General features: G+C 36.9%; 1 protein-coding gene across 1 annotated transcript in view; it reads right to left on the bottom strand.

Annotated features, from left to right (window-relative positions):
- Window positions 1-5,794: 5,794 nt before the first annotated feature.
- The window catches only part of LOC131039450 (vacuolar protein sorting-associated protein 60.1), a 65,825-nt gene continuing 47,710 nt past the window's right edge, over window positions 5,795-23,909 (bottom strand). Inside the window, exons 4-7 of the mRNA XM_057972228.2 lie at window positions 11,842-11,913; window positions 11,245-11,353; window positions 10,921-11,078; window positions 5,795-6,311 (exon numbers count right to left, since the gene is read on the bottom strand). Coding sequence (XP_057828211.1) covers window positions 6,255-6,311; window positions 10,921-11,078; window positions 11,245-11,353; window positions 11,842-11,913 — 396 coding nt within the window. The 3' untranslated portion in view covers window positions 5,795-6,254. The remainder of the gene's footprint in view (window positions 6,312-10,920; window positions 11,079-11,244; window positions 11,354-11,841; window positions 11,914-23,909) is intronic.

Genomic DNA, 23,909 nt, shown 5'->3' on the forward strand with positions numbered 1-23,909 from the left:
TAAACCTAAAATACTTAGATCGATCCACTCCAAGAGAAAGATGGAACCAAAACATATCACAATACATCCTTCCACGATTGATCCAACAAACCACATATGTTAACACATACTCCAAAGGGCATTACCAAATGTAACATGAAGACATAATCAACCAGCTAGCCACCTAACCTCTTCTTATGCACAATACTCCATGTGGATCTCTACATGCTATGGTAAGACCCAAATTAACATCTTCCAACAGATATCTGAACCAAAAGAATATGATCCATTAAACCACAATACAATTAGCAACATATATAGAGGGCACCAAAAGCATTATGCACCACCCTAAATAAAGGATGACACAACCAACACCAAAAGCATATCTAAACCAAAATCCATCAAGATAACCAAGTTTGACAAAGCATATCTAGAGCAACAACCATCTGGATAACCAGGTTTGACATCAATGACAACCATACAAGCTCATGCTATCAACAAACTCCAACAATCTCCAGCAGTTATCACTAAGGAAAACGTGCCCTTCATTACTCTTGCTATATTGTAAGTACAATCCTTATGCTCGATGTCATGTGACAAGAAGCACCAAAGTCAATCAACCAGGAATCATCACCATGAAATCAGCTAAAATGAATACCTCACTACTATACTTATCCTTATTAAAGGACTACTAAGAATAATTACATTTCTTAGACTTTTAATCGTTAATTACGTGACCATTTGATGAAGGAGCACCTTTGGCATAAGGGTAATCTTGCATCACCTAAAAAAATGTTTTGTTTTAATTTTTATTAGGTTTGGTGAGAAACTATGAAGATTATTTCCATTGAAAATCCCTGAAGAATGGTTTAGAACTTTTCTTTCTTTTTTTAAAAGGTTAAATTTAGCAAGGCCTCTATTTTTAGTAAGTTTACATATGAATACATAGGGACTTGAGATTTTCCAAAAAGATTTGAACTTGAATTTTGTACATTTCGGGTATGTTTAAAGCTAAGAAAAAGTCTATGAGAGAAGATATTAAAGAATTAAGTCTTAAATTTTCTTGAAAAATTCTTAAAAATTGGATTTTAAGGCTTTAAATGATGTTATGGGACCCCAAAACTCAAGGAAATAAGACATGTAAAATTTCAAGCATGTAGAGCACTTTGAGATCTTTAGTTTTAAAAAAAAGGCTCAATCAAGTACTCAAATCAAAAGTTACAACTCTCAAAAGTTGGGCTATACTTGGGCCAGAGTTATAAATTTTAAAAAAATTCTTGAAGATTCCAAGGAGATATTTATGACAACTTTTTGAGAATTTTGGAAGTAGTGGAGGGGTAGGTGGTAAGTCATGAGAAAGGAGGGAGGACAAAAATATAAGCAAATTTGAAGAGCCAAAAGGTAAAAGTATACAAAAACTAGTGGAAAGAAGCTATAATGTGTTGTAGCCTATGAGATTCCTGTTACAAATGTGTGCTTTGTTGTCATTGATGTCAAATAGTGTGGTCTGGATATGTTCTAGTTTGGACATCAATTGAGTTGGATATTGTGTTGAAGTATTTGCAATTATGCTTTTGAGTGGAGGTTGCTATGAATGATTTTTTGGTTTGATGTAGACAGGTTGTGTTGGCAGTTGATCCAATTGAGGTTAGCTTGTTTTTTTATGGCGAGGATAGTTGGAAGCTTTATCTTTGTGGTCCGGGTGTTGTTTGTTTTGGTCCAGACTCTTTCATTTGTGAAATAACATAATTGGTACATGTGTTAGGTTATGTTATCGAAGTTACATGTATCATATATTTGTTGGTCCAGTGTTTACATGTGAAGTATTCTTTTGGTCCGATGTTGCACATTGGATGTTGGTTTAGATCTGGTTATGTGTTTCATATTTTGGTTTGGTGGTATATCTTGGGTCAAACATATGCACACACGTTACAATCTTTCTTTTGGTTGAGTTGGTGGGGATGTTTTGTTTCGGATTGGTACATATATGTGATGATTTGTTGAAAAGAAATAAAGAGAAGTGTGAAATATATGTGTGGATTTCAGCAGGGAGTATATGTGACTTGATGTAAGGATGTCGATGTGATTTGAGTTGTTGTGTCAGATGGTATTGAAGTGCAGAAGTGACGATTGATGTAGTTGCAGTGATCTGGAAGATCTGGTGGTCCAAATATTTAAATAAGGTTAGAGATTGTCCTATAACAATGACTGTAATTAGCATATTGAGATGCTTTTATTCGTACAATTATTTTACTGAAAGTTGTAAATCTGTATCTTGCCCTATTGCAATTAGCTTCAGGTTTGCAAGTCCATTTCTTTGTATCTTGCCCCAGAAGCAGTTAGCCTCGATCTACAAGTTCGGAGCAGTGAACTCCCTCTTATGTAAATCATTTTATATAGTGGATCATTTCTATGAACAAGTGCTCACCATGGTTTTCCCAGTTTGGGTTTTCCACATAAATTTCGATGTTCATGTGCAATTGATGTGAATGATCTTATGATGTCTTCATTTAATTGTTTATGAATGTTTGTTATCTGGAATAAACGTGTTAATGGTTATGTTGATTCACCGCCCCCCACCCCCCCTCTCAACACTGGTGTGTGTTCAATAATTGGTATCACAACAAGGTTCTTATATAAGCTTAACTGTTTGAGGTTGATCCAAAGTCTTGAACACTATGTTTGAAGAAGAGCTAAATGATATGGATGCTTTAGGTCAAGGTGATTGAGATGATGCTTCCATTAGAATGCATGATATTAAATATGTTAGTTTAGATGTATCCTCAAAATATCATAGGAGTTAGAGCCAATGCCTCCATGGTCGATGAGGTTGCCAAGCTTCTTAACTCTTGAAGAAATGGTTGACACATTCTCCTTTTGAATATGCATATTTAATCATGGAACTTGATTTGGCAGCATTATGTATCGATCCATCCAAGATCACTTCTAAAGTAATGCTCCTCATAAACACCAATGTGAAACTCAACCTTTATGGAAATCTTCTTTTATAAATCGAAAGGTTGACAAATCACGGTATGAAGCTTTGGTTGGATACATATGTGCAAATGTGGCAATAATAGATACTTTTCATTTTGCATGTGTTATGTATTATGAAAATCTATTCAAGAGAAATAAACATAAAATTTGAAGTTTCTAAATGCAAAATCAATTGGTATTGAGATGAAAACAGCTTTGTTAATATGCAAGATTTAAAGTAGTAGCAATTAAGTATTGCTCATGTAATATCTTTTGTAAAATTGTTCAAATGAAAAAAAAAAAAGGGGCAAAACTCATGTTAAGTAAAGGACAATGTAAGTTGTGCATCTACTTTGTGCTGCAAATGGATACAAAGGGGTTGAAAAATTATAGTAAAGGGTTCTTTTCTCTCGACCATGAGAGCGGAAACCGAAACTTTGTGTACGCCTTGCTTCCCAATATGGTTAATGAAAAATAATGAGTCGAAAATAAACAAAAAAATTGCTTTCATGAGTTACAATATTTTCATTTATGAAATCTGTTTGTTTCTCATAGAAGGGTACCAGTAGCTGCCCACCCTAACTTTGCACAAGTTCCAATATTTTTGTTTATGAAATCCATTTGTTTCTCATAGGAGAAGGGTACCAATAGTTGCCCACCCTAACTCTGCACATCCTCAGTTCTTAAACGATAAATTGAATTTTGACAATTTTTTCGTATGCAACTTAAGAGTTTATAGTTTTGTTTCGTCTTTTGGGTAGTTACAACAAACGAAGAAGGATTCATATTATATTGCATAGTTAACTATTCCCTTTGACCACCACAAAAGTTGCACAACTGATCCAATACATTTAGTCCTCTAATAAATGTTTTGACCAATATCTATGCACTAATGTCCTAGTAATTGTGCACTATGGGTAACCAATAAAGTTTTACAACTCCAATTAAATACTTTTTCTTAACTACCAGATATATAGGTGGGCAACTATTATTACATATGAAAAGATTTAGTGGGTTTTTAATTAATATGTATTTGAAAATGGTTATTAGAACATGGGCGACAACTGGACCATTTCCTTTAGATGAAGAATCTACCAAATTCCTATGTTTGTTAGATTATTTGTACGAACATTGAATTCGTAAACTGTGTTGTGAATCCATGTGAATTGACTTTGTACACATGCACTTTATTTGAGAGGGACAATCATTTCTAAGATAGTGGCTTTTAGGGGTTGTTGAGTACTTCTGATCAAAGAGCATAGAAAAAACAAAATAGGAAAAATGATGGAAAGGGAGAAGTCTAGGATGGAATAAACACATTTACATATGGATTACTCAAGAACAAACATGGATGAATGAGAAAATCTTTCTTTCACATGGGTACGATGGTGTGCGTAGTGGATGTAATGAGGGATAGTAATATTGTTTATAAGCATAAAGTGTTCACTTCAATTTGATTACAACACAGTTTACGAAATCAATGTTTCTACAAATAAACAATATTAATCAAATTGAAGTGAGCACTTTTTGCTTATAAACAATATTACTATCCCTCATTACATTCACTACGCACACCATCGTTCCCATGTGAAAGAAAGATTTTCACATTCATCCATGTTTGTTCTTGAGTAATCCATATGTGAATATGTGTTTATTTCATTCTAGACTTCTCTCTTTCCATCATTTTTCCTATTTTGTTTTCTCTATGCTTTCTAATCAAAAGTACTCAACAACCCCTAAAAGCCACTATCTTAGAAATAACTGTCCCTCTCAAATGCAATCACCTATTATCTCGTAGTGATTTCTCCCAATGTTGCATATTTATGCCATTGCTTTTTAGATGAATCAAATATAAATTAAGAAACCAAAATGATCTATTTACTTACCAACACATTCTAAAAGAGAAAAACTTCATAATGATGGTATAACAACCTTTCCCTCCACCTTAAGAACATATCAACTAGTCTTTTGTATCTTAATCTCAATTGCTTCCTTTCCATATTATGATATATTTCCACTATTATTGTTCTAGTTAAATTCATATTATTGTATTTTTTTTATTCTAATTATATCTAATATAACAAACTCAATAAATATTGTCAAATAAGATGGGCCCAAGTGCTAAATTTTCAAGGCTTTTAAAAAGGAACAATATTAAAATCTTCAGAATTAATTACCAATCTTCGGAATTAATTACCAGTAATCATTTTTATTTTTTGAAATTTGAGTCTTTAGTCATCTCAAGGTAAGTAATGACATTTGCAAAGCAAGTGGACTCACTTAGCACAAAAGCACCTCTTAAGTATTCCTTGGTAAGGAACGGAATGCCCAAATTTTTTGCGCTCTAAACTCTTTCCCCGTGATAAAGCTTTTCAAGCATGAAACCACTTACCAGTCACCCTTATCTCATAATCCCAACCAATGTACAACCCAATTATATATTAGTGGAGGATTTGGCAGAAACTCTTAATTAAAATTTAATGTTTATTGAATTTGACTCATGTATTTCTCTAGTCATCCTAGGTGACCATAAGATGGTATCCGTGTCTAATAAGGAAAGATGCATCATGTATGTACATAATCATATCATACACTTGTATGGCATTCTCAGTCTACAAGCCTCTTAAAAAAATATTTGATTGGTTGCGGACAAGAATCTTCGCTTGCCTGCTCAGCCTACCCTCTCCTCTTACACAGTTTTTAAAAAAATCTTCCTTTAAGCTTCTAAAACAACAGCTTTCCCTTCAAGTTGAACTGAAAAAAATAATTAAAAATCTCCCTCCCATAAGTGTGTACAAAGATGCTAAACAAAAAAATTATATCTAAAGCGAAACGAGAGTAAGGAATGGTTGTAGTGTTAATGGGACTGATCTCAATAGAATGTCAACATCCAGCAGGCAACAGAGTAACAACTTATCTGGTCCAAGACTAGACAATCCTTACAAGGTATATAGCTATTTGTTGTAGTTTCAACATCTATTGTAGGCTAAACGCAGCATGGCGAGCCTGACACTTTTCTTGTTTCCAGTTATCAGACAAAAACTTATACTGCAATGTTCTATTAGATTTTGCTCTAACTGGAAAGAAATGGATGAATCACAAACTAATCATCTAACTTATCTCTTAAACAGAAAAGAATAATCTTCTACTTAGCATTCTAGTATCCTTACAAATTATGATAAAGAATGTTATCAAAACATCTATCACTATAAAAATTGTGAAGAAACGCTGCTATATACAGAATTTTGTTATTTTGGACGTATTCAAAATGAGTCCACTCTACTCAATTTCCGCATGGATCAAGTTTTAATCGAAGACGCTTTAGGGGCAGCGGGAAGATCATCTTCATCTACACCCTACACAAAGCACACATTGTATTATTATAATCTTCGCTACTGAATCAATTGAGCCCAAGAATGCACTACAAAGCTTTTATTTTCCTAAGTCAATTCATTGTGAAAAGCAATGCAAAAATAGACAAAAGGAATGGAAATTCATATACAGATTCACAATGAGCCCCAAAGTATTCTTACGCCTAGCCATAAAACCATTTAGCAAGCATGAAGAATGATTTCAAGGTATAAATTTTGCATTGATGTTCATCAAAATATAGTCTCCTTAACAAAGGTGCAATCATGAAACCTAGCCATATATCGAATCTGTGTCAAATAATGAGCACGTGAAGCATCATACTCATTAAATAGATAAAGATGCATGCTTAAAAATAAAATTCTTGCTCCAGTTTGCACATTTCATTTGTAATAAGGAAAAATGTAACCAAAAATAAATTTAAGCAGAGTGTTCTCTTCTGTGCAAACCATGCAATCATTTAATTCTCACTCCAAAAAATTCATTTACTCAAAATGAGACAAGTCTTGAACAATTCCTCAAACAAGCATTAGACAATATCTCAAAGGTGAATAGTACATGACCAAAAATAATTGAAATGAGTAAAAACGTCGAGACAGCTATCATGTCTCACTAAAATGATGTCACTAGCCTTCGAAAACAAGACATCCATTTTTTCCTCAACGATCAAACCCAGTCAGCACAAGGTAAACATTAACATGCAGCAAACTTAGATAAGTCACTTGAATTTGAGAAAACTGGTCAACTCCACTTGTTAGTAATCCAAGTTGCCTCAAGTTGCTCTGTACTTCAGATATCCACAAAAGCCTTTCAGTCAAGATGTGCCATAATTACCATGTCAGATATGAAACTTTTCCTAACATCCCAAAGAAGGTTAAAAGAAGCAAACTTTGACTACTAAGTAAATCAAAATTATATTTCCTTGATTGTTGCAGAATGTAAGAATTTTAAAGTGAGACATTTAGGTCAATCTTTCAATATGCTGATAACGTGCATTGCCTGTTTCATGTAAGATTATACCAAAAAAAACAACGCTGAAAAATAAATAAATAAATAATATTGCATTCTTGCCATTGGCAAAATGTCTCTCAGGATTTAGCTCTAGAGAGATACAATTCCCTAGTTTATGCACCCTAGATATCACCGGCTGCTACTCCTAAAGCAAAGCCAGCCAAAGTGGCATGCTTATTTTCTAGAACCTAATAAATATCAAGGTAGCGTTCCACCGTTCCTAAACATGTACTAGCTTTGTACCCATGAAAATTGGGAATATCGATCTTTGGTATTCCCTAAAGGCATATGTTCTTAAAAGTGAGGGGAGAGTGAAGAACACACACTTCATTGTTGGCATCCTCATAGACACGAGTTAGTCTAAGGGTCCTTGGAAGTACAAGGTCTCTCCCATTAAAAGAAATCAGTTTAAGAGGAAAGTGTTGATGGGGAAGTTTGCACTTCTGTCAACACATAATAAAATACACAGAGTATATCCTATTAATCTATACATGGAAAGTACCATTGTACTCATCTTGGCCACAAGAACTCTCTACCATTGTCAAAATACCTTTCCAATAAAGTTGGCACTCTCCAAGAAAGTTGGGTGTTTCCAAAGATGTTGGAATGAACCAAAAGGGGACATTACAGCTTCATCGTTGACAACCTCAAATTTGTTATTGACTTTGTAGGTCCTCAATATGTTCTCCAAGTAATCACAAACAATGCAAAAACTTGTAAAGCAATCAAAAGTATGTAGAGGTGATACATGATCATGTTTTTCAAACTCACTGCATAGCCCATTCACTGAACTAAATATTGCAAAATATGGAGAAAAACCCATGGAAAGAGCAATTTTATGCAAAGAAAACTGAATCGTAGGTTCTTGTGAGTCTATGAAAAAGCATCATATGCCCCAAACCTTCTTTGGTACATTCTCAAGGTTGAAGTTGTTAAATGTAAGTGAATTAGTTCTTCATTTTCCATTCAACACATATCTATACTACATTTTAAATTTCTTGGACAGTTGATCTTATGCAGGGGTATGCATAAAAAATATATTTATACCACATTTCAGCATATGTTCCGTGGTGAACCTAACATTTCAATCGCATAAGATGACTTTGGCTGAGCAAATCAAACCAAGGAGTCTATCTAAAAACTAAGGAAGGAAAAGAAAGTAATGCTAACAAATCAAGCAAGGAACTAGAAATTTGTTATCTTGAAAATAACACCTATCTCATTTATATTGTGAATTGCAAGGTAAGTACACAAATCAAGGTACATGTCTTTGTCTTGCTTGGAGATATTGTGGTGGTGAGGAGACTCAAATAGCTTAGCATGCCCTCACAAAATTGGAGAGCATGTGACTCATCATCAACTCAATATTCCTTGACAAGGCCAAGATAGCCCATCACTATGAAATGGGTTGGCCTTGTTAAGCTTCTTCAGATTTCAAGAAAGAGATCAAAAACTCAATCAAGGAGTACAAGGTTTGTTTTGTTCCTTGCACAGGAACCACATCTGCTTGAAACCAACTTAGAGAACCCTTTCTAGGCACAAACTTCAGCAAATCTGAATTCTTGCTACAAATGTTGCGCTATTTCATGCTTGCTCCGAAGGAAATGCAATGCGCCAAATGTATCCATGTATATTGGAACACAAAAAAGTGTGTCCATTTGTTTTTCTATGTGAATTAGTGTGTAAGAATGAAGGGCCTCACCACTTTTTTCACTAGATGGGTAGAGAAAGTAAGACTTTTATAGGGATCAAGTCTAGGCTTGAATCTGAATCAACCATGCAGAACAGTCATCATATCAGTTAACTAGACCAATATCTAATAGTGTGGAATACTTGCACAAATCGGTTCAGTGAAAAAATTAAATGCGACTTATTGGCCTTTTATCCAATTTAAAATATCACAACAAATCCAAACGTATCCTCCCATAGATGGTGAAGAGTACTGTCCAAATGGTCTGATTTAACTAAAGTTTTGGCATAAGAAATGAGGTAAAATTTACATCATACAGAAGGGTTGCACAAACATGTATTCGTATGTGTTGCTTTGGTTTGTATAAAATGTGAACATTAAATATCTAAGAAAATGGGATCAAATGAGGGGATTAATTATATCATAAAGTAATATGGAAGCCCAATGGGTTTTCACAAGCAAAAATGAGCAAAACCAGGGAAAATTGGCAATGTAATTGTTCTACCTGAGCTGCAAATGCTACCTAGGCTCCCTATACTAAGTTTAGGGAAACCTTCGGTACTTAATCTGACACTAACAACATTATGACATGCACCCGAAACTGGAATATGACTTACTTTCAATATTGGCTTATGTACAGATCAAATAATGACTACCTCTATTTAATACAAGGCTAAACCCATTTAGACCAGATGTCATTAATTGAAGAGCATAGAACTAACTATTCCTCATGGTCACAATCTCCTACTTCATCTAAGCCCTAGAAGCAGTACAGATTTGTGGTGTTACTGTATGTATTAAATTTCTATCAGTCATTTTGATTTTTCAATTTTAAAATATATTCTTATAACTTAACCTTTTTTTGGTTGCTGAGACTAGACTCACCTCCCATACAATTTAGGAAACTTGTGAAGCTGAACGAAGCCTAAGCAACATGGTTATTAACAACATTTTGGTCCCTTACATGCAATCAAGCACAAAGGACACTCAAAGATGAAACTCCTAAATCTTCGATGATGATTGATGGACCAAGGCTGATGACTTCCTTGATTTTATAGAACCCACTATGTCTGCCATTATATATGCAGATATAGACTAGGCTTGTTTGGGCACAATATATGATGGGCAACTCATGTTGTAACCAATAGAAAAAATCATATCAGATAAAGAGCAGGATCCTAAGGAGAAATCGTATGAAGCAAAAGAAGCTTTCTTGAGGTTACGCAAAATGACCACCCTGTTTCATCTTCTTGCATCTGCTCTAATTCCTAATATTATAGCACTTAATTAATTGTGATATAGGATAGGCAAGCACCCTACAGAGACATAGAAGTTGCACATCTATATTAGATAGCATTCCGAAAATAATCCTGATCCAGATATTGCAAGTGAAATCCAGGAGTTTGGATGTGTGTAGTCTCACAAGGAAGCATGGGGGGGTTTGAGGCTCTTCATGACATGGATAAGATACCTTTGATAACATGCTGGTCTCTCCAGCCCAAGTTGTCAAGCACCTGTAGTTTGTTCCCATTAAGATATTATGACAAAAAGATTTTGTAATTTAAGCAGTAAAAATAAAAAATTAAAATCATGTTGCGTCCTCAGTCCTAATTTTATGCTAACTAAACTGAAAATTCCTACAAATATTGCATCTACAAGTAGAAAGTTCCTCTTACGCTAGACAGAATTAGACTACATGATCCTAGATCCACTCAGTTAAACACAGAAAACTTATTCATAGATATGCATGCATTGTGACAATATAAAATATTGAAGGTTCTTGATGATAAAAAGATTATTACAGCTCTAAATACACCTGTGAATGCTAAAAATAAATTAGGAATTGGATCAGGTATGATCAAAGAAGCCTAATATTCTTCGTAGAACTAGCACACCTGGGTAGTATGCTGAAGCTTAGTTGGTCCATGTTCAAAAGGTGCAGATGGTAATTCAAAACCAGCTTCAAGCTCATGTGCTTTCTCAGGTTGCAAATATGCAGGCATTTGATCATTGTGAATTTCGGATACCATGTCATCTTCTAAAGCAGTTAGTTCTGTTCCAATACCAACAAAGCAGGTAACTAGAATATGAGACCAGTGAAAAGCATAATAAATTAGAATTACAGCCCTCACTTATAATAATCAAATATTAACAAGTTCAACTATTCAGTATATAATGCAACATTACAGGAAAATCTGTAAGGAACACGAACATCTTACCTCCCATTAGTTCTTCATCCAAATGATCAGGTACTGAGTAACTTTCACCCAAAGAATCCTGAATCTCAGAACGGTAACCAGCTAGATCCAGCATCTCATCTTGCATTTTCTGTTATGGAAGCAATCAGAAGGTTATCAGACCCTTCTGAAAGTAAAGACCACTGCTTTCAAATTTTAAACATTGACCAGGGCATGCCTGACCAGTTCATTTAATTAGTTACTAAGCTTCGGCCTGGCTTCCTATTTCTCTGATATGTTAGAAACTTCATATTAAGCTGCCCATTGCACTTGAAAACAACATTGCTCAGTACTTCAAGGAATATTCATATTTAGAGCTCATATACTAAATATTTGAATATAAGAATCAGATCAACTTCTAGCATAAATTACAGGTTTCTAAATGAAGTTCTAGAGCAGAATATTACAATCTTCCAATCTGTTATATTAAAATATATCCAGTTCAATGAAATAACATAAGATGTCAAATTATAAATTATCTACATGAAAACAAATGATAAATGCAGCACAAGCATATCTAGTAATGAGAAGTAGATGTGCCAGTGGTCCTTTCATAAATGTCTTAAGGAAAATACATACATCAATTTCATCAATCTTCAATGTCCGGAAAGTTCCAGAAAGCTCCTTTTTTGCCACTGTCATGGCCACCATCTGCAACATCCATGGTTAAAGAGATCTTGAGGTTCTTGATGTATTTATTACTTATAAAAGTACTTGCAATCAAATATGGCACCCAAATAATCAAGTGCATAAGCAACGTATTGACACTCATAGCAATTTGATTACAGTTGATTATGTTCTACAGCTTTTCCAGGACAAGGATGGCAAAAAATGCAGAAACACAATTTTCGAATGGGAGATCTGTGACCTTTTTCTGGGAGATTGCATGGGACAGCAATTGAAAAGGGGAAAATTAAAAAAAAAGGAGGATATTTAAATTATTCCATTATATAAGGCATTCATCATATTCATTATCAAACCATATTACATAACAATATACACAGTATCAGATAATATTATGAGGCCCTATTTTAATATCTATTGGTACAAATAGCTTCAAAGTATTGTCGTTGGAGATCTCAACTGTCTCAACATTTTTGAGACTAACATCTCAAGCATTGTCTTTTGGGCAGCTAAATGAAGACTTAGAAAACTAAGTGTGGAAGATGGTTTCCGGAGCATGGTTCTGTCGTGACATAATCACACATCACCCCATTGCAAATGGAGAACCCCTTGTTTTTGCTTTTTATGTTAGGGTTTTGGCATCTTAGGATTTTGTTTCAGATCTCTAGACTCAAAAATGAGTTGACTTTTCTCAAAATTTGGAGGAGTTACCAAAATCAGTGAAGTGAAGGAATGGTCAAAATAGTGTTTTGATGCTACAAATGGGCTCAGACAGTCAAAGGAGTAAAATCACAATTTCCTGGGATCAATTCTGACAACTTTCCCACTTTTAGGATTTTTTTTTTTTTTTGCTTTTTTCTAAATTTAGAAAGTTTTGTTTTTGGCATTTTGGGGCCAATTTGGGAACCTTCTTTTTCAGTTTACTTTTTTTCTAAAAATAGAAAGTTGCTTTTTTGCTTTTTTCAAGATCACAGGGAGTCGTCAGGTCAAGAGAAATGTCAAGTTAGGAGAATGCATCCAGAACAAATCAAGTATGAAATAACTTTTGAATCCAAAGGATGTTTTCCAAAAAGCTAATTGAAGATCATGAAAATTGACTAAGTCTGGAACTTGGATCTAGAAATTCCTCATTCGAATCATGAAGAAGACCTTGATCCCATTTGAAGTCCAACTAGGGAAAGCATAAAATTCTTGATCAAATGTCAAAGTTCACTCAATAATGGAGAAATTTTCAAGGCTTCATGAAGTCCGCTCATGGCAAGTGAAACAATTCCTTGGCCACAATGAAGTCCACCCAAGGTGAGAAGGAAAACGTTTAGCTAAGAGCTTTGGCAAGTGAGAAATCCTCAACCATGATGAAGTCCCCCTTGGGTAGTGTTGACGTGTATTTTGTACACTGCCTAACACAGAATAAAATAACCAAGGGTACCTTATCCTCTCTTGAATAAAGCCTCTGATTGTTGAAGATGTCGCGAGGAAGGATCAATCAGGATGACTCCAAGGTTCTGTAATGTAGGGTCTCTACGTGTGGATAAGCACCAGTGGTCGTTGTGAATGTTGTTTCATCAAGGGGCCTTACGTTTCCGTTCAGGAACAGTTTTTCCTAAAACTAACAAGTTCTCAAAAAGATCAAAAGGTAGGGTTTGCAAGAGACGAATCCTAATCTAATCCTAAGAATGACTTAATGTAGGCTAGACTTGGCAAGACTCGACCAATTTCAGTATTGCCAAGGAATTACAACTCTACTGAGATTGATGCGATCTTCTAAGGTGACTATTGATTTTCAAATCATCAAGAATCATAGACACTACCATGAAGGTACATGTCAATAGTTCAATAATGACTGAAGGTTTAAGCAATCCAAATATCTCCAGTTGACCACACAAGGCATCCTTACAATCAGTAAGAAGCTAGTGGTTTGGGACGTGAATCTCACCAAAGATCAAGCTCAACACTTAGTCTTTCAAATTTAAACACTACTTCGACTGAGAATGATTCAAGAAAGTAAACAACCATGAAGATAACCACAAGAATTGCAATAAAACACCATAACTTCAATATTTTATTGATCTCAAAGTCAACATAGACAACAATTGCTTGAAATTCTTTCTTCAATGCTCAATCTTGCTACAAAATAACTTTCTTCTCAAAAGCTCTAATCTTCTAACTGCTATTCTCTATCTCTCTCTTATTTTCTAATTTCTAATGACAAAATGAAAATGAATGAGGGTATATATAGCATCCTCAATTACAATGAATGGCCCAGATTAAAAGAAGATCAACGGCTGAGATTTTGACACCTAAACCCTAATTAGGGTTTTATTATAAAACGTTCCCCTTTTACTGAACAATATTAAATGCATAGCCAAATATTTAATTGGCACAAAAATCTAGGAAACATAGACCAATGATAATTAAGGTGCCACATCATCTATAACAACCTCTCTTCTAGAACCTTGTTCCCTTTCCAATGCTCCCTTTTAGCATATGCAGTGAATCTAGACACAATTCCTTCAATCTCTGCAATAGGAATCTCTGGAAGATTCCTCATTCGTTCCTCCAAGTGGATGATCTGATCAAAAGCCTTGAGAAGAGCTACGTCCCATCCAGGCTCGAGCTCTTTGATTTTCTCAATCAGGAGCATAGTGGCAAACATTTGATCTCTTTGCTCGTCTGTGATAACATTCTCATCTTTGCAAAAGATGACCTTGACCTTTCCCTCCAACTCTTGAAGATTCACATCTGTCTCATCTTCAATCCTCCTGCCAAGAATAGAACATAACACCTCAAACACCTTGTCCTGAATCGGATGAATGACCTCCTCGACTTGATTGCACTTCGTACTAATGTCTTCGAAAAGAACTTCCTTCATCTGAAGTAGAGTTGACCACTGGAGTAAATTATGAGCCCCTCCATCCATTATCTTTTCTTGTGCTAAGATCTTCCTTGGTGTTTGCTTGATTACTTGCAGAACAGGAATGATAACATCTCTAGTGTGGGCAAAGGCGGCTACTGTTATCATTAGGTTATGAATGATCTCAAGGACCTGGATAGCTCGATGGGTAGTTTGCATCATTCTTGTTGCGAACTCATGGCAACGGTATGAGATTTGTCAATCCAAGAGCTCATAAGCTAGACCAAGCTCTTAACTCTTTCTGCCTCGCCAACTGATTCAAGGGGAAGTGCTTGCACAGGAGATACTACTGGATCCTGACGTCCCAAAGGCTGATTGAGATGGCTAAAGTAGCCTCTCCAAGCACCGACCTCTCGCTCAAGCTTTCTATTCTTTTCCATTTCTTCTCTAAGCTTGTCCTTAAGTGCCTCAAATGAATCAGTGGCCTCATCCAGTGTCTGCTCGGCTGTGAGTGGACCAAGTTCAAATGTTTCTACATCATATTCCTCTGCCAGGATTTCACCTTCATATTTATCTACTGCTGGTGTAGCTATCTGCAATTTTCTGGACCCTGTCTCATCTCTGATCATCTTGGACATCTTGGTAGCCTTCCTTCTCTCTGTCACTTCCTGAGAATTTCCAACAAGGCTTTCTAAATCAATTACATTATCTTCATCTTTGATCACAATTACCCTTGTTAGCCTCTCCTTTAACCAGTCTGGAATGGCGGACCTTGTCTCTCTAACTTGTATTTCTTTAGGCACTGATCCCTCTTCTCGGAGAGGAGATGTCACTTCATCATCATTCTTGTCTTCATGTAGCTCATTGACTTGGGGAGATTGACTTGATGAACGTTGAGGTGCTCGCCTTTCTTCATGTTTATCATTCTGGACCATTGACTCCATAGATTCCTCAACTTCAAGTACCCTCTTCTCTTGTCCTTGACTTTTCCTTTTTTCATGTTGGGAAGATGTGCTAGATGAGTGACCTCGATGGGCCTCTTGCTTCTTCTTGGAAGGTTCCCTTTTCTCAGGGCTTTCTTTCCTCTTCGCGCTTCTAGGATGAGGATTGCCTTCACTTACGCATCTAGGGTGAGGATTGTCTTCACTTGTACTCTTAGGATGAGGATTGCCCTCGCTTGTGCTTGCTCCTCCTTCCCCTGGCCTTTCCTCCAAAGTAAAAGTCATTGATATGTTTTGTTCTCTCAACTTTTGATGTTGTATATCCACCCATCTGCGAGTACAAGACAAAATCGGAGCCATCAAAGTTCTCAAGTCTGTAATTTCAGGCTCGTTCCGATCTATCTTCACTGTCTTGTCCTCTCGGTCATAAGATGATTGGAGATGTCTGCCACTGTCCTGGGCTTGATCGGCCACTCTGTAGACTTTGCATTTCCTGATGAGATCTAAAGGTAATCTGGAATGCATCTTTCTTTTCACCTCTAAATCACTTGAGAGATTCATCAGAAAGTCCTCTATCTGAGACTCGTGCTTGTACTTTCTACCAACTGTTTCTTCTATATATCCATAAGGATCAAAATTCTCTCTCAAGGCAAAGAATGAAAATGAATATAAGGCCAACTCTTTCTCTGCATCATCCAAGGCTAGAGCATTAGGACATACCTCAACTGAATTCCCTAGTATGATAGGCACAGGAATTCCATTTCCATGCCTGTGTCTGAATGCCTTTGCATAAGCTGCCAACTGCCTAGTCACTTCCAGTAACACTATTCTGTCTGTCGGACATCTTGGCAACATATATGGAGGTGAAGGACACCCATGAACTCTAATATATGTAAACTTCTGGAATTGGATAAACCAAGCACCATACCTCTTTACAAGCTCCTGTGCATCTTGAGATATCCGATTGTGAATCCCACCTTGCAATGTCCTGGTGATGTTCATCGTGAAGGTATCATTAACTAACTTGTAGTTACTTCCAGGTGGATGATGCAAATGAACATAAGATTCACAAACTCTGACTTCCCTGGGCCCTCTTCCGATTGCTCCTCTGTGAGGTAGTCCTGCATATTCAAAACTCCTGATCAAGGCATATATGATGTATGAACTCATGTGGAAGGACTTGGTAGCCTTCAGTCTTCTTAACTGCACGTCCAAGCAATGGCTAATAATTCTAGCCCAATGAATTGTTCCTTTTCCTTGAACTATCACTTGGATGAAGTAAAACATCCACTTCTCAAAATAGAAGGCTTGAGGAGCCCCTGTAACTCGATTGAGTAAGGTTATCAAATCTCTGTACTCCTCCTGGAAGTTGATCCTATGTGGTGTGTTTGGAACCTTGCTCAGGCGAGGACGACTCTTGAGTAACCAATTCTTATTGATGATGCTTAAGCAAGTGTCTGGATCATCTTCGTACATGGATCTAGCTCCTTCCAAGCTTTTATAAATCATATCTTTATGCTCTGGTAGATGGAGAGCTTCACTGATAGCCTCCTCTGAAAGGTAAGCCAAAGTGTTTCCTTCCTTGGACACGATTGATCTGGATTGTGGGTCATAATGGCGGGCACACTCGATCATCAGCTCAGGACACTGGACTGCTGGAGGGAAGCCGGCCGCCTTGATAATGCCACTTTCAATTGTTCTCCTTGCGACAGGTGATGGCTTTCCAATATAAGGGACCTCTCGAAACTTCTTCACACTGAAGTTTCCCAAGTTGGTATCTCCAATGTTGCTCCATTTTGACACGATCTTGGTCTCCAATTCTTCATTCCTTTGATCTTCCTTCATGAGAGCTGGACGACTAGTGGATGCTCCTGCCTTCGGGGTCGCCATCTTGATACCTACACAACATTTCATAATAAGCAATATACTTTGCAATGTAGAAGTATAGACTGGATTTAAGTTTTAAATTTAGGAAACTTCATGATAAATCTTTGAATTATCATTTCCTAAATATGACTATGTAATTTGAAATTCAAAATTTCAAAATTTGAACAAGGGAGATCTCGCCATACCTCTTTTTGAGAACTAACTCTAAAAAAAGAGATGCAAAATTAAGAAATTCGCTAGGCAAAATGAAGATCGAAGTCCTCTAGCAAATGCGCCTCCTTCATCAAAATGGTCTTCCTCACGAGCATCAACTCCACCACCTTTGTCTTTAACGCCTTGAGTAAAATTCGCTCCACTTCTAGCCTCCAATAAAGTTCGCACTCCTTCTTAGACCAAATTTCGCACTTCTCCTTGCTTCTCCAAATCGCATTTGAATAAATGATTGAATGATGGATTAAAATGCTTCAAAATACCTCAATTATATAGGCGCTCATCCTTGCAATTGCCTATAGGCCGACTTGGAAAATAGGCCAAGGAAATAAATATAAATTAAATAAAAGGAGAGGCCAACTTTGGCAAAAACATTAAAAAAAAAAAACACCTTAAGCGCTTTGAATTCTAATTTAATAATAATTAATTTTAAATGCCTTTGCAATTGAAATTTCGATTTTTTTAAAAGGCCTAAATTAATTATTAAATGATGTGCGCCCTTATTAAATGTCAATTTAATTTTTTTAAGATTTTGGAATTTTTAGCGAAATTTGGCATTTAATGTGTCTTAGAGGACATTGGCGCCTAGGCATGGTAAAATATTGGTATGTGAGAACCTCGCCTTGGTCCCTGGGAGAGGGACAGGAGCGCCCCTTCATTTTTGACCTTGTATTTCTTGCTTTTCACATTCAAAGTCTTATCTTGGACGTCCAAAATGGCATTTTCGTTTGGAATCTTGAGTTTGATTTACTCCATCTTGGGAAGGAGTGCACCTTAAAACACTTTCGCCTTGGTCCCTTGGTGAGGGACAGGAGCGATCTTACTTTTGTCCTTAGTCTTTGTCTTTCCGATTGCCAATTCATGTTGCAGGGCAATCAATGATCTTCATTCGTCCTTTCAAGGCATGTTTCACTCGCCCTCTCAAGACAAAATGAGCTCTTCCAAGGATTTTCGCCCTGGTCCTCCAGTGAAGGACAGGAGCATTTTTTGCATTATTGCACACATTCATGATCATATCGACTTTCAATAATCTTCAAGGCAAAAAACGTCATTGCTTACTTCATCTTGAGTGTTGGAAACGAAAGTGGCATTCTAAAACTAGGCACACTTGAAGACTTCGCTCTGGTCCCTTGGTGAGGGACAGGAGCGATCTACCATTTATCTTTGGACTTCATTTTCCAAATCGCCAATCCATGATGTGAGGTAGGCGATGATCATCATCTCTCGTTCTATGCATGTTTTGCTTGCTTTCTCAAGGCAAGATTGACCTTCTTAGGATTTTCGCCCTGGTCCTCCAGTGAAGGACAGGAGCGAATTTTGCATTTGTGCTTAAGATAGTTGATTTTTAGGGTTGGTTCCTTGTTCATCGTCCTGCGAAAGACATTTTTGACTTCGCACAACCTTGCCTTGCGTTGGCTTTGGAAGAGAATGGTTGATTCTATGAAAATCGCCTTGGTCCTTGAGTGAAGGACAAGAGCGTTTTTTAGTTCTTGGTATAAACCCTTGATCGTGTCATCTTCAAATCACTTTCTAAACGTAGAATATCACTCCGCCTTCCATCTTGAGTCTTTGAAATGAAAGTGGCATTCCAAAATGTTAGGTCATTAAGTAAATTTGAAGATTTCGCTCTGGTCCCTTGGTGAGGGACAAGAGCGCCCTAGCCATTTTTCATCCAGTTTCGTGGTCCTTGCAACTTTGTTCTTCCTTGAAGCACCTTAAACATCACGCCATCTTGTGCCTTGGCCTGGATTTGGAGGAAAAGACTTGATAGTGTGTTTTTCGCCCTGGTCCCTGGGAGAGGGACAGGAGCGCCTTGGCCATTATAAGCTCACTTATGTTTTGCAAACTTTCAAAATTATCTTCAATGGACCGATTACGCCCTCCTTTACTCATCTTAAACGTAAAACTTGCTTTACCTTTGCCCAAAATTTGCCTTGTGAGAAAATCGCTCTGGTCCCTTGGAGAGGGACAGGAGCTTCCTTTGAAAAATCGCTCTGGTCCCTTGGAGAGGGACAGGAGCGCCTACTGCAACTTGGATCGATTTTCTCCATTGTGGCCCATTCAAGTTATATTCAACGAGCAAAACATACTTCCCTTGTCCTCCTCAAATCGCGAAATCACTTAAATCTTGTAAGGATAATGCAAATTTGGAGTTCAAGCTCTAGTCCTTCAGTGAGGGACAGGAGCGCCTTTATCTTTCTAGGCCAAAAGTTCAACCTTTCATTGCTAACGACTAAGTCTGGATACTCCATTATGCTCGCTTCATCTTTCCTTGCGTCCTTGGCGTTCAAATTTGATGAACCAAGACCAAAAATGATCAAAACAAGCCATTTCACCCTGGTCCTTCAGTGAAGGACAGGAGCGATTTTACCTTAAACCTTTAAAAACTTGTCATTTTTGAGTCTTCAAAATCTTCAAAATCTTCAAAATCTGTTCGATCATATCCCCTGGCGACCTTGCACAAAAACATTGAAACAAGTCAATAACCAAGATGCACAAAACATCATTTTCGCCTTGGTCCCTGGGAGAGGGACAGGAGCGATTTTACCTTTACAAGCCAAAATATCCAAAATTTAGGTCTTCAGTCACTTCACAAGGCATAATTAGGTCATTTCTAAGGCCAGGAATCAGTTATCAAGCCATCAAAAATTTGGTCAAAAATTGCCCAGACAAAAAAAATGCACAGTTCCATCATTAAAATGCTAACACTTAGACAAAATTTGAATGTGCCCTCAAAACCCTGACTGGACCTATCCTGAGACGTACTTGACCTTCCTAACAGGCTCATCCCATTTCAAAATTTGCAACCTTCGGGAGGATGCTCAATAACCTTCAAAAACTCGACTAGACTCGGCTTGAAAATATCCAACAGAAACCCCTGAGGCTTAACCCTAGTCTAGACAACTCACTCACTTAATCAAAACCCTAAGAGCAGAGAAAAGAACAGGCGAAACAAAAGCAAAAAAGAGGGGGTCCCCATTTTAATGGGGCGATGTGTGAAATGGTCACAACAGGTAGCATGAAGAGTTCCTTGGCACCAAGCAAAGTCCGCCCAAGTGAGGTGAAAAGTTCCTCAACCACGTGCAAAGTCTGCCCAAGGATAGCACAAACTTCCCTTTCCTACTGTCAAGTCCGCCCTCAAAGTAGGTGAGAAAATGGTCAAGTGTTGGCACTTCGAAAAGGGAAAAGTCAGAATTTTGGCTAGGTATAAAGAAATGAAAAAATTCTAAAGCCAAGATGAATTTCGCCTAGGGACATTCGAAGAATTCCTAAGTCGAGATGAAGTTCACCCTTGGAAAAGGTGAAAATTCCTCCTAGTCCACCCTATCAAGTGGCATTTTTCCTTATCCTAGTGTGAAGTCCACCCTAGGTGGATAAATGGAGAGTCTGGCTAAGATGAAGGCAAGTCTGGAAATAAAAACAAAATTCACCTAAGTGTTGAAGATAAGGTGAATAAAGCAAAAGATAAACACAAGAGGAATTTGCCTAAGATGAGAAGAAAATTTGGTTAAGTTGAGGTGAATTAAAACAAGAAAAGCAAAGGCTGAAACACAAAAAGAATTCACCTAAGTGTTGAAGGCAAAAACAATAAAGCAAAGGTTGTAAAGCAAGGATGAAATTCACTCAAGTTCAGAAAGATTATGTGGATTAAAAATTTAAAACACAAAAAGCTAAGCACGAGGAAATTCGCATGTCATAGAAAGAAAGGAGCTTGAGAATTTTTTGGGCAAAGTGTTGAAAGAAAGGAAAAAGGAGATAAAGCAAAAAAGAATTGAAATCAAGGAGCAAGTTCGCTCAAGAAGAAGGCTTCTAGAACAAAGCAAAAGAAATTGCCATTGACTTAAAACAAAAAACAGAAGGGAAGGTTCAATTTCAAGCCCAAAGCATGACTTGATTCATTCCAAATAAAACTCATGAAAACAAAAAAACAAAGCAAGGTAGGGATCAAACTCCTTATAAACATAGACATTGGCATTCATTCATTCACAAGTTGCATCCCATACTTGGAAATTCGAGCTCTTGGAAGAATTCGTTACAGGTTTCTAGGTAGATTTAAAGTGAAATTGCAGGTGCAAAATTATTTCTAGGAAGAATTCAGACATTTGAAGGCAAACTGGAAGCAATTCTCTTGAAGAATTTATTCAAGATTTTCAGGTTTATAAGCATTTCTAAGACAGATTTTCAGGATTTCAGTCCTTCAAAATTCATTCTTTTAGTCTAAATTCCTAAATCTCAGACTTAGACATGATTTTCCACTTCAAATTCTTCAAATTCATCCAAAAACCATGTTGTTTTTTTGTGCATTTTCAATTTTGAAGACAGAAATCTTATAAATTAGTATAAATTTCACAGTTTCCAGAATTTCTTAAGTCTGATTTTAATTTTCAGAATGTTTTTAAGTCTGATTTTCATTCCTAAAGTTCATAATCAGACTTAATTTCATAATTTCCAAGGTTTTACTAACTTTGATTTTCATTTATCAGACTGGTTTTCAGTCTGATTTTAAGAATTTATGAGAAAAATCAGAGTTACCCTTCAAAATTCCTTAAGTGAGCATCAAACTCCCTTTTTCTAACTTAGGAATTTTCCATATTTTTCAGGAAGTAGATGTCAACACAAGGAGGAATTTCTCAAAAAGTGCAGATGAAGTTCAACAAGGGACCAAAGCTGAATTCCAAGATTCAAATAAAGTGGAAGAAAGTTAGTAATGCTGACCTTGGCCATGTTGACCTTGAAGATTTCAAGAAAAGGATGTACAGGCTAGATGAAAATGATGCGAAATGGAATTGTTCCAGCAGCTGGATTTCCTCCAGCTATGCAATGCTATGAGCTGATGGTAGAATGTGCAAAGCATTACAACACTCAGAAAAGACAAATTGTGGCACCTGATGGAAAAGTACTGGCCTACCTTGGAGAAGAGGCCATCAAAGAGGCATTTGGCATCCCAACTTAGCATTCTACTATGTACAAAACCAAGGAGGCCTTAGCAATCTTTGAAGCTGATCCTATCTCTTGTACCGAAGTAATGAACAAGCAATGGCTGCTTAAACCAATACCCCATTATACCAAAGTCCCTAAGAAACTTTTCCAGAATGATTTCGTTGAAGAGTATGGTGACCTTGTTCTATTGCTCAACGGGGTCATGGGAAGTCCCCAAGCTTCCTCATACGAGCCTTGGATGTATCACTTCATTAATGAAATCACTGTTGTTTTTGTAACTAGGGTGAAAATAAATAGGAGATGGGTTCTAATTGCCGCAAGGCAACATTAGAACCCATCCAAAAGGGCTGGGCCCTTTTCTTTGTAAATCACACCTATTCATTTAGGTGGCGTGGAAAGTTAAATAGGGTTGGGCCCTCTAATCTTTGCCAAACGCATAATACTCCAGCTCAGCGCCCAAGGATAGGGCTTCACCAATATGTAACGTGCAAACCTCATTATAGGGCCGACCCTATAACCTTTACTTTGTAGTGTGTGAAGGATATAGGCCCCAAGTTGGGCGGCAATAAATGTGGTTCAAATAAACCTTGGCACCAAAACCTCCTAGCCAACTTGGAGGGTGATTAAGGGAGTTTAATCATATATAAATGCAAGCAAATGAAGTATCATTTGATACACACACCACACACAATCAACGAACTATCTCTGCTCCTCCATATACGAAATCTGAAAGTTATGAATACAAGTGAACTATCTCTACTGTTTATCTAATGAGGATTCTGCCTAAAGGCCAGGGAATTCATTGAAGGTTATATGCAAGCTAACTCTGCTATATACAATGCGAAATCTAACTAAAGGAGGACATCATCTGTTGTGCTAGTATGAATACACCTTGAGGATAGCGAACTTGTTCTCCATGACAGCAAAGACAAGAAGATGACTGCGAAGACAATTAGAGGACAACAAACCACCATTGAAGGGCAGTGAAGCACACTCAAAGGACAACGGATTTTTGTGTAAAGGCTTGCAAATCAGCACTGTGATTTCACGCATTCTAAGGACTGAGATAAGTCTGATCTTATCTATTATCTCCTGCTGTTGTATTGTGCCCTAGCTAGGTAAGTGAATCTACATTTTCAGAATGATAATTAGATCTGAGGATCTGTTGTTGCTGGGTTTTTCCTCCAAGA

This window comes from Cryptomeria japonica, chromosome 10 (genome assembly GCF_030272615.1).
Source record: "Cryptomeria japonica chromosome 10, Sugi_1.0, whole genome shotgun sequence".
NCBI lineage: Eukaryota > Viridiplantae > Streptophyta > Pinopsida > Cupressales > Cupressaceae > Cryptomeria > Cryptomeria japonica.